The following is a 12,029-nucleotide window of genomic DNA, read 5'->3' as shown; positions in this document are numbered from 1 at the left end:
AAACTTTGGATTTTTGGTATCTAAATGCTACCAAAAAATAGTCTTTTGTTATAAAGATTCTTTTGCTTTGTTGGCAATTGGTACAATTATAATGAATTAGTATTTTGTATGGAAGTCAAAATACTACTTTGTTTACATTTGCTACCTTTAAAACACATTAACTGCCCTGAAGATGCTACTTTCTTAAACTGTTAAACATCCAACATGCTCTAAATCCATTATTTAAATATTATTTAACATGTGTTTGACATTTCTTAAGGATTTCATAAATATGAATTTCTGCGGCATAATGTGCCTTTACAGCTAGAATGATCAAATAAGGCTCATTAAAATGGTGAAAAATTGACCTAAAGAAAAATAAATGTTCTGTACAATGTTAAAGCTACATGCCTTTAGATGAACCAAAATATTTCAAGAAAATCAGATTTGAGAAAAATAATGTACTAGATCTATATAAGATTTGAAGAAAAGTAAAAAGGTTCAAGTAATAATTTACATGTTATGTACGATATACGACTGATTTTAAAGTATCTATACCACCATCAGGTCCTTTTTGGGGTGTAATTTACGTTAATTAATTGAATTAGCACAATTTGCAATAAGTAAATTACTTTTTTTGTTCACTTCACAATATTTTACTTCACTTTCAAAATTTTCATGAAAATTATCAGGAATGTGAAGGCAAGCTGCTTTAAACTTTTATATCATAAGACTAAACAATATATAGCAAAAACTATCAAAACAGAGAATCTTAACTAAATAAATAAAATAAAACAATAAATTCAAAAGAAAAAAAGCCATTTTCTTTAAAATTTAAGTTTAAAGGGGGTTAAATCTTTCAAAATTATGTTCCAGACTTAAACAGAATCATCATCCTTGTTGTAAGATGTTAATGAGGAACATCTATTCAAAGTTTAAATTTCTTTAAAGTTTTATTGGTATAATTCTTACACTCATATAGGTGCCAGTAACTGTCAAATAAAGACAATCAGTTAGTAAGTATTACTTCAATTTTGAAATAAAATCCTATCAGTAATAAAACAGTTTGGTAAATAAATAATTAAGTTTTACATGAAATTCTACATTCAAGGGGAACAAAAGTTTTGAAAATATGATCCTTGTCAATATGTGATTATATATGCAGAAGATAATTGAGAAAAACTTATATAAAGTTTATCGTGAATTCTATAAAGTGGCCTTTGGCTTTTCTAAAGGTTAATTCATTTTATATTTAGAGAAATTGTTTCATATAATTGTCAAAGAAAAAGAATTAAGGCAGAGTATTTTTCTTCCACAAAATGTATAAATGCGTGTAAGGATGGATGGGGGGGGGGGGCTAATTAGAGGGAGGGACTGTTAAATGGAAACAATATGGTATATCAAATTATATAATTTCTTAACACTTTTACTCTTACTTAATTATCTGCTCCAGGTGAATTGAATGATGTTACAATTATTATTTCTCATAAACAAATTTGATCAGATTTTATCATGTTTAATGTCTATTGCTTTATGCACCTAAAGCTTTCACTGGTGAGAATTGTGATACAAAAATTTGAAACTGGCATTTGAAGAATTTGATGTTGTTATGTCAAAGAATGAATATTTAACCATTAAGTAAGTGAATAATTAAGCATTGCCACTCATTATCTGACTGGGCTACAAAGACATTATATGTCCTTATTAAGATGATTATGACCCCAAAAGTAACAAAATACACTGTGAGTTGTTTTCCTGGCAATTTTTGTGCTTGCTTAAGTTGAAAAATTTAATTTTAATACATTTGCAAACTTTTTTTACAGATATTTTGTATTAGTGTTATGTTTTTTAAAGCTGCATGATTACCAATCTAGAACATTTGTGCATATATACATAATAAAAATCATTTTAAAATAAATTTTTTCAGGATGCAGAAGAGGTATTCCCAACATATAAAATCAAACCAGCATTGTGCCAGTGAATCTGTTTGGAAAAGACTGAAAGTGAAGGACATGTATAAATTGAAATTTAATAGATGTTACGCTTATAAGATGTTTTATAGTGTTATACCTTTATGCATGGAACCGTATTTGTTAATGTGGGTGAAATGACTGAATAAATTTCTTTGATGTAACATTTAATGAATTATTATTGTTTATCAGTTGAAAGTTGATACTGCAATGCTCACCTGAACAAAAAAAGTGCTCAGGTGAGATTTTGTGATTTACTGATGTCTGTAAAACCTTAATTGTAATTAATCCATTAAAATTAAAGATTCAAGAGAAATCTAAAAATGTTAACTGATTTTGGAGCTTTTAAGTTCTGTAGTGGGGCTTCAATAGTACTTTTTTCACTGGGACTTAATTTGTACTTCATCAATATGCTTCATGTGTGCTTCAAAGAAAAGCTTCAGGTATGCTTCTTAACTGAGACTTCATCTGTACTTCTTTATGGGCTTCAAGTATGCTGCATAATTACACTGAATGCCCTTAATATGTAAGCTTCAAATGTACTTCTCAAAGGGTACTTCAAAGATGCTTTAAAGAAGTACGGTTGAAGCCTAATTAGCATAATTCAAACGGCACTTCAAAGGAGCTTCACCTATGTGTTGGCCATTAGCATTTCTAACGAATAGATGAAAGCACATATGAAGCAGGGACTGCAACTAAGCTTCTTATATATTTTACCAAAGAGCTTCAAATATACTTATAATATACTTGAATTGTGCTCTATTTGTGGCTGGGTTGGCATATTTTTGGAGTTACAGTCTGAAATGAATAATAATGGAATGAATGACATTTGATAAATGGACGTTTTTGCACAAAGTACAGGAGAACTAGTTACAGTACACACAAATCAAATAGAAGGTACATGGAAGCACTGCAAGGACCACTTTCGATGTATGTCAGGGACAAGAGTCCACAGTGGGAAGGTCATATGGCGGAAATGATGTGGAAGGCAGAAGTGAAGGGCAATACATATGTTTAGTTCTTTAAACTCATAAAATCGGTGTACACTTTAAACAAACCTCCAGAGTACAACTACACAACCTCTCTATTTGATTCATGGAGTGGGGTTGATGATGAAAATCAACCTTTTGATAAATGGAATCTAAATCCAACAATGACCGATGCGGAATCCACAGACCCAGACTTAGAAACGAGTAACATGCATGCAACAACATTGCAAATCAGCCATTATATCATCTAATTAGGCTAAAATGATGAAACTTGAATCAATTGTCAGGGCGAAAACAGGCATGAGCAAGGAACTGTTTTATAAAAAGTTTGAAAATTTACAAAAAGTTTTGCGGAGGAAACAAAACAATTAGAAGAAAAAATTAGAAATCCAAATAAAACACAACCAAAAAAAAACTTGAAAGAAAGACATATGAATTACTACGTGTGCAGTGTGAAATAAAAGCTCATTTGAATGACAAAATAAGTTATTATATTTTTCTACTCACATAAACAGTTTCTGCTTATATGAGTTTTTGTGACTGGTATTTGTCTGTCAATTTTCTTGTCCTACATCTTTATGATCTTTTTTGCTCTTTTGAAAAGCAAATAAATATGGAAATTACAATCAAATATTACAAAAAAATCTTTGCCATCAGATTTTTAATAAAATTTGAATTTTCAAAAACTGTTTATCATGGACTGTTCATGAGTAATGGTCCTTGAAATGTTCTATTGCTGTTCATGTAGTGAAAATGACAATGAATTTGTGCTAAATTGAGTCCTTGAAAAGTAACATTTTAGAGAAAATGTAATGAACTGTTCATGTCCAGGTAGTAACTGAATAGTTCATGAGCTTTGTACAGATATTTCATCATGAACTGTTCAAGGAAAATTCATTGATTCATATGTCATGAACTTTTTAAGAACCAAGTACTTTTCGTGAACTACAAATTTATGACCTTATCAAGAATTTGTGCCATTTTTACTTCATGTACATCTCCTGAACAGTTAAAAAAAAAAATCATGAATTTGTATGAACTAATCATGAATAGTTCATGAATAGTAAGCATTCATTTTGCAGGGGTCTAAGGGCTATAATTTGTACAATCTTGCTAGAGGTTCACTACATAATGTTTCATGCAAAATATCTTTACTCTAGCCTTTGTAAATTTAGAGAAGATGATTTGACAAGTTTTTACTATATACATATAAGGAAAACCTATGGCACCCGGGGCGGGCCTAATTTTGACACTAGAGGCAAAATTTGAACAACTTTAGTAGCGTACCTATGGATGATATCATTAAACAAATATTAAAGCTCTAAGCCTTGTACCTTCAGACAATAAGATTTTTTGATTTTTTACTATATGTATATATTGAAAATCAATGACCCCCGGGGAGGGGGCAATTTTGACCCCAGGGCTATAATTTGAACAATCTTGCTAGAAGTTCACTTCACAATGTTTCATGCAAAATATCTGTCAATTGCTAAAAGAAATTTTTTAAAGCTTTTACTATAAGTTTTACTATATACATATAAGGAAACCAATGACCCCCGGAGCGGGACCGATTTTGACCCCAGGGCTATAATTTGAACAATCTGGGTAGAAGTCTACCAGACAATGCCTTATGCAAAATATCTAAGCTCTAGGCCTTTTGGGTCTTTACAAGAAGGTATTTTAAGTTTTTACTATATGTACATATAGTGAAAATCAATGACCCCCGGGGCGGGCCGATTTTGACCCGTGGGCTATAATTTGAACAATCTTGGTAGAGGTCTACCAGACAATGCCTTATGCAAAATATCTAAGCTCTAGGCCTTTTGGGTCTTTCCAAGAAGATTTTTTAAATTTATTCTTATAATTCCTTTTGGTTGCCATGGCAACCAGATTTCAGCATGGAATGAAATTCTTTAAACAACTTTGGAAGCCCTTCACCCAAGGATCAATCCTGCCAAGTTTGGTTGAAATTGGACTAGTGGTTTTTCACAAGAAGATTTTTTAAGTTCACTATATAATCTATATAACACACACACACACACAAACAAACACACAGGTAAATCGCTATATGCCACAGCATCGCAGATGCTGCGGTGGCATAACAAACTTTCTCAGTGTACTTTAACATCATTTGACCCCAATGGAACTCCTCCAGCCAGTAGAAAGTTGTTTTCAATAAAAGTTGGTGAAGTTAACAGATCACCTTTCATGTATCTGTTACGTCTAGGTGCATGTTTATTATAGTGTCTATTACATGTGTCCCAACCAATTACGATTCTGATGTTCATTTCATGGAAAATGTTCGACTGAAACATGTGATTTCTATATTTAAGCCCTTCTTTACATAAAATCCTGGCAGAGGATTTCAAAGAAACTTCAGCCACACAGATGTTGTATAATATTTTAATACCAAACAGTTGTTAGACACTTCCAGATGGAAAGATGAATGTACAGACCAAGCCCACGGTATACTGTTTAGAATGTTCTTGTCTAATTTGAATTTCACTTTTGTTAAAATTTCAACATTATTCTGATAAAGTGTATGTTCTTACTATATTATTCTTTTTTTTATATAACAGGAACTTGTCACTGATTCATCTCACATCTGATGGCATACGGATGAGAAATTACAATACCGTGCCCAAAGAAACCTGTCAGTAGAATGACTGGTCTCTGGGTGTATGGCGTGATAATGGACCAAATTTCGGAATTTGGTTGCAACAACAAAAACAGAGCCAGGCTATCCATTTCAAGAGGACAGACAATTGAAAGACAAACTTTTTGATTTTTGGATTGAAATCTGGAGATTTAATGAGAGGAATGTTTACCCCAAAAATACTTTAATGCAAATAGATTCTGGATTACAACGCTACTAGTATAATATATTAAAGACAGAAAACCCTCAATTTTCAGGATTTAGAACAGCCCTTGATACACGCATGGAAGAATTACATGCTGATGGTGTTGGCATTAGTATATAAACTCTGCAGCACCTGAAACTCAAAATGAGGAATTAAAATTTTGGGATTATTAAGGAGTATGTTTGCTTTCTTCCTGGGTATAGCAATGCCAATGGTAAAGCGAATAAAAAGTGCTACTTTTAACAAGAAGTGTATTACTTGCATACTAGAATGCAAGCATGAAAACCAATAAGAAATGCTTAATCAAGAAGAATTATGCTTGCATACTACCAGGTTATGGGAATGCAAACATGAAAATAAATTAGCTAATTATGCTTGCTCAGTATTTCCAGGTAATGGGAATGCAAAACAAGTAAGAACGATGCTACATCAAGAAAAAGCTATGTTTGCATGCTACCAGGGAAAGAAAACATAAAAGTGAGTAAGAAATGCTACATCTAGCATAGTCATGCTCGCTTGTTGACTGGTAATGGGAATGCAAACATGAAAACAAATATGTCAAGAAGAGTTATGGTTGCATACTACCAGAATATGGAAATGCCAAAATGAATAAGTCAAACCACATCATTAAGGGTTATGTGTGTATACTACCAGGATTTGATTCAGCAAATTCGAACCCACAGTGGTGAGGGGCAAGTGGTTTGAAGTCAACGACCTTAACCACTCGGCCATGGACGCCCCCTTTCAGCAAATGTGAAAAGGAACAAGTCATGCCATATCAGCATGGCTATGCTTGCTAATTGCCAGGATATGGGAATGCAAATGTGACAATAAATAGCCAGTTCCAAATGGTTATGCGTGTTTACCAACAGGCTTCGGAAAAGAAAACAATAAAAGTGAATAAGGAATGCTACATCTAGCATAGTCATGCTTGCTTATATCCTAGTATTAGGAATGCATACATGAAAAAAAAAAAGCTGCATCAAGAACGGTTACGCTTGCACACTACCAGGATATGGAAATGCAAATGTGAAAATGAATAATTCATGCCATATCAGTGAGACCCTAGGGTTTTTATTTGAACAAACTTGGTAAACATCCTCTAGAACATGTTTCATACCAAATGTCTAAGCTCTACCTCTTTTGGATTTTCGCAAGAGATTTTTTAGGTTTTTTTTACTATATACATGAGAGAAATCAATGACCCCTTGGGGTGGGGCCAATTTTGACCCCAGGGCTTTTATTTGAACAAACTTGGTAGACATCAAGTAGAAGATGTTTCATGTCAAATATCTAAGCTCTACCTCTTTTGGATTTTTACAAGAAGATTTTTGTAAAAAATATTTCGGTTGCCATGGCTTTATGGAATTTAAATTTTTACTGCATATTTACTAAAGGACATTATTTTTCATAAAGCCTTTGGCTTTCACATGTACAAATAGCATTTCATCTTGGTCGTATGAAAAACATCGCAAATTTAAAGGATTTAAATTACCCGCCAATAATCACGCATGCGCAATAAGACCACGTGATCAATACCGGAAATAGCGTGAGAAATCACTTTTTCATTTTGCGGCGTGGTGAATACATTGTGTTTTCTCTTTTCGACTGTTCGAATTTATTTTGATTCTTCTGGGTCTTTTGAGGTACGTATTTTGTTACGTATTTTGTTATGTCGAAAGACGATACCCTAGATATACTTGCTTCGGGGAGTTCTTCTGAATTTGAAGGTTTTTCAGATTCTGATACGGTTCAAAATCCTGAAAATGACAGGGGTAAACAACCTCTTGCCTCGACGTCTTCTGCTGGCAAGAAAAAGACTAAGGTTAAATCAGTTGTTGTTAAAGCTAAAAAAGGTAAGAAAAATAACAATTCTGAAAAAAATTAAGAAAACATCTTCGGATGGAAAAAGGGGGCGTTCCTCGGACCCTCCTGTGGGTACTTCGGACCCAGGTAATATTTTAGATTTATCTAAACTCTCGGAGCATGATATAGAGAGTCTTAGGACTGCTCTAGGTATTACTCCACAAGAAAGAAATATTGGTAATTCCTCTACAGTTGATGAGAATAACAATTTATTATATGATGAGAATGTGGAAGATTCTGATTTTTACAGTGCCCATCCTATAGATAATATTAGAGTTCAGGTTGATGCATGTGACATTTCAGATTAAGAAGATGATTTTTCAACTTTTCATAATCAGGGCCCTAGGGACTTGAATAAGGATTTTCATACTGCTTTTGATTCAAGCACTGTTGTTGATGACGATGCTGGTTTTTCTTGGGATTTACCAAAAGAGAAGGCCCCTGAGAGGGGTGATGCCATTTCTGACTCATTGTCAAAATTGATAAATACTGCTTGCACAGTACAGTGTGACACCGATTCTCTTTTCAATAGATATTCTGTTCCTTCAAATTGTGATTTGGCTACACCTCCTCTTGTTAATCAAGAAGTGTGGAGATTTTTAGATAAAAAAGGACACATGCAGGATAAGTCTTTAGTTGATATTCAGAACTTATTGAGTACAAGTTTTGTTCCAGTCATCAAGTTAATTGAGATGCTAAAGAAGAATAAGTCTTTAAATGAGGAGATGAAAACTTTGATTACAGACTTGATTACAGGCTTAGGCCAGGTGCAGTATAATATAAGTTTGCGCAGGAGGTATTATATAAGACCTTATCTTAAAAAGAAATACAGTCCTTTGTGTAATATGTCAGTGCCAATTACAACAAAGCTCTTCGGAGATGAAATTTCAAAAGAGGTGAAATCTTGTGAGAATATTTCCTTTCTGGGGAAAGACAATTTCCAAACTACAAATTTTAGAGGTGTGATGAGATCTAGAGGTAGATTTAGAGGAAGTCGTGGTTATGCAAATGCTGGAAACAATGTTTATGCTAGTTCTTATCAGCAGTCACAAGGATTTCGTCCATACCCTTATCCTATGAGAGGTAATTCTTTTAGAGGCAGCAACGCTGTAAGATCGAGAGCTCCTAGTAGACGTCCCACTGCCACTGTAACCTCTGATGCTGTGCGTGACCCAAACGAGAGAATTTAGTTGAGAAGGTAGGTGGTGTTGGTAAGACAAGATTTTGTTTAGACAATTGGTTAAAATTTACGAAGGATCCCTTGGATCTTGGGTGCCATTACAGGTTATAAGATTGATTTTGTTTGTAAACCTTTTCAGAGCAGAGTTCCAGGAGAAATTCCATTTGCTTTTGGTCAAAAAGAAATTGTTGATTGCGAAGTTCAGGAACTTCTAAATAAAGGTGCTATAATAGAGTCTAATATGGAGGAGGATCAATTTATCTCAAACAATTTTTATTGTTCCAAAGCCTAATAATAAATTTAGGCCAGTTATTAACTTAAAATTTTTGAATGAATTTGTTCAGTTACAACCACTTTAAACAAGAAACATTCAAATATTGTTTTTAGATTTTGTTGAAACAAAATGATTACATGACAAAATAGATTTGTCTGATGCATACTTTTCTATTCCTATTTCATCCATCTTATTGGAAATATCTTAAGTTTTCCTGAAACTCTACCTTGTATTCTTTTGTTTGTCTACCTTTTGGTTTAAAGATAGCACCGTATTTATTTACAAAGATTATGAAAACCAGTTTTTGCTTGGTTTAGGCAACAAAATATTAGGTCATCTTATATTATATAGATGATTCTATAAAATATGGATCAATCAAAGATTGTTTGTGAAGGTAACAGTTGTAGGATTTTAGAACTTTGCAAAGCCTTGGTTTTACTATTAATAGGAAAAAAATCAGTATTGGTGCCCTGTCAGAGGATAGTTTTCTTTGGACATGTTTATTGACACGGTCTGTTTTAAAGTTTTTTCCTTACTGATGAAAAAGTTGAAAAAATTATTAAAAAAGCTGGTAGTATACTAGAAATGTGAATTAGTTGTTGTTAGAGAAACTAGCTTCTTTTATTGGTTTGATCGTAAGTAGCTTCAATGCTATTTTGGAAGCTCCTTTGCACTATAGGGAGTTAGAAAGAGATAAAATTTGCGGACTAGGGTCCGCATATGAATTTTGATAACAAGACTGTTCTATCTATTTTTAGGCAGACAAGAAGTTATTTGGTGGTTCAATAATGTTAAGTTAAAAAATGGTAAGAGAATAAGGCCTGTTACTGTATCTAGACATTGTAGAACTGATGCATCGTTTGAAGGCTATGGGGGTATAGACATAGATAATAATATACATTGTAATGGAAGGTGGAGTTTAAGAGAATTAAATAATAGTATAAATTATTTGGAGCTCCTTGCTATTTTCTATTCTTTAAAGGCTATGTTTGCTGAATGTAAGGATTTACATATACAGGTTCAGTCAGATAATACGACTGCTATAGCCTATATTAATAATTTTGGTGGTATGGAGTCCAGAGATTTGGATAATTTGTCAAAATTAATTTGGAAATGGTGTTTAGATAGAAATGTTTATATTTCTGCTGTTCATGTTCCTGGAAGATTAAATTCAGCAGATTTTTATTCCAGAAATTTTTCGGACTCCACTGAGTGGATGCTTAAAGATAATATTTTTCAGAGGTTATGTAAACATACTTTTATTCCTGATGTCGACCTTTTTGCCTCAAGGTTAAATAAACGTTTACCAAGATTTGTATCTTGGTTTCCTGAACCAGGTGCTTTAGCTGTTAATGCATTTGCTATTTCTTGGAGTAATTTCACTCCATATATTTTTCCACCATTTAACCTTATTGGGAAGGTAATTAATAAGATCATTACAGATGAAGTTGATAAGGCCTTAGTAGTTATCCCTTACTGGTTTACTCAAAGCTGGTTTCCCTTATTATTAGATATTTTATCTGATTTTCCTATTAGATTACCAAGGCATACAGACCTATTAGTGCTTCCGCACGACGGACAGAAACATCCTTTGTCAAAAAGAATGAAGATGGTTGGTGTTGTGTTGTCAGGAAAGCGTTCAAAGATACAGGACTTCCGGAAGAAATTGCAGGTTTCATATCCAACTCATGGTCTAAAGGTACACGTAAACAGTACACAAGTGCTTGGAGTAAGTGGTGTATTTGGAATTATCTCAGAGGTTCCAATCCACTTTGTGCCTCTGAAACGGTTGTAATTTGCTTTTTATATTTTCTTTATAGATCCAGTAAATCTTACTCTACAATAAATATTCACAAGGCTATGTTAATTCAGACTTTATTAATTTTGGGAAATAAATGGTGTAAAAAACTTTCTATGATAAATAGATTTATGAAAAGTGTTTTCATTCACAAACCAACAAAACCCAGATACAGTCAACTATCGTTATCTCGACATCGCTTTTCTCGATATTTCGTTATCTCGATGAAATTTTGAAAGTCCCGATTTTCTTCCCTATTTATCTATATTGGAAATATTTGTTTATCTCGATATTTCTATTTCGATATTTTCAGTATCTCGATGTAAAATTTCAGCCCCAACAGTTATTTTCACACTATTATCCTTTGTATATCTCGACTAATTGTTTTCTTTCGTCTGTTCCCGTCAGACGTGTGAAAAACACAATCTAGACGATAATTGCTCAATTAACAGCGCGTGTCATAATGCCGATTATGTTTGTAACAAGTTTAGCTGTTTTTATAAAAGTTAATCTATATAGCGTAAATTGGATTGGACTTATGTCCAAAATGAGTGAATTTTACATTCATTTTAAATATTCGAACACTGTATCAATTCATTATGACTTTAAATGTAAATGAAAAAGTAAAAGTATAGAAACGCTATCGTTGCAATATTGTTTCACAACATCACCACCAAATCAATCAGCGGTCGAATAATCTCGAGAAAGACCCGATAAATAACCCGGGAGGATATCCGAATCAACCATATCCGATTCACTATATTGGTGTATTACTGAGTAAACTTCATTATGTGTTTTTATCACAGACACCCGTTTTTCCGCTGGTAAACATCCGCTAATGTTACTTTGTCAAATATTGACTTGTGCTATGAAAACAAGACATAGGGATATTATAGTTTATTTGACATAAGGTATGCACATGTCTTTTGTAAAAATTAGTTTCGCTTTATTCTAACCCTAATATGTTTATCTCGACATTTCGTTATCTCGATATTTTTTGGAGGGTCCCAATGACTTCGAGATAACGAGAGTCGACTGTATTTCTTAACATGGGATGTTTCCGTTGTTCTTGAATATTTAGGAAGTCTAATGCCTTTATCAAGTTTGTCGTT

At 33.1% G+C, this 12,029-nt stretch overlaps 2 protein-coding genes across 2 annotated transcripts; both read left to right on the top strand.

Moving 5' to 3' along the window:
- Window positions 1-7,471: 7,471 nt before the first annotated feature.
- Window positions 7,472-8,910, top strand: LOC132736709 (uncharacterized). Its single transcript, XM_060723904.1, has 2 exons — window positions 7,472-7,655; window positions 7,975-8,910. The coding sequence occupies exons 1-2, from the start codon at window positions 7,472-7,474 to the stop codon at window positions 8,853-8,855; spliced, it is 1,065 nt and encodes a 354-aa protein (XP_060579887.1). The 3' UTR covers window positions 8,856-8,910.
- Window positions 8,911-9,485: 575 nt separating this feature from the next.
- Window positions 9,486-10,914, top strand: LOC132736700 (uncharacterized). Its single transcript, XM_060723893.1, has 2 exons — window positions 9,486-9,513; window positions 9,878-10,914. The coding sequence occupies exons 1-2, from the start codon at window positions 9,486-9,488 to the stop codon at window positions 10,912-10,914; spliced, it is 1,065 nt and encodes a 354-aa protein (XP_060579876.1).
- The last annotated feature ends 1,115 nt before the right edge of the window (window positions 10,915-12,029 follow it).

The sequence above is a fragment of the Ruditapes philippinarum genome, unplaced genomic scaffold (assembly GCF_026571515.1).
Source record: "Ruditapes philippinarum isolate M1 unplaced genomic scaffold, ASM2657151v2 ctg172_1_1_1_1, whole genome shotgun sequence".
NCBI classification, from domain to species: Eukaryota; Metazoa; Mollusca; class Bivalvia; order Venerida; family Veneridae; genus Ruditapes; species Ruditapes philippinarum.
The sequence above is the reverse complement of the archived record's forward strand: the minus strand, read 5'-3'. Positions and strand labels throughout refer to the sequence as shown.

Excerpts from the sequence above, each read along its gene's own strand:
- LOC132736700 (XM_060723893.1), top strand. The coding sequence starts at position 9,486 with ATGGATCAATCAAAGATTGTTTGTGAAG. Across the intron at positions 9,514-9,877 it reads ATCAAAGATTGTTTGTGAAG|GCAGACAAGAAGTTATTTGG; the intron begins GTAACAGTTGTA and ends ATCTATTTTTAG.
- LOC132736709 (XM_060723904.1), top strand. The coding sequence starts at position 7,472 with ATGTCGAAAGACGATACCCTAGATATACTTGCTTCGGGGAGTTCTTCT. Across the intron at positions 7,656-7,974 it reads TGTTGTTAAAGCTAAAAAAG|AAGATGATTTTTCAACTTTT; the intron begins GTAAGAAAAATA and ends TTTCAGATTAAG.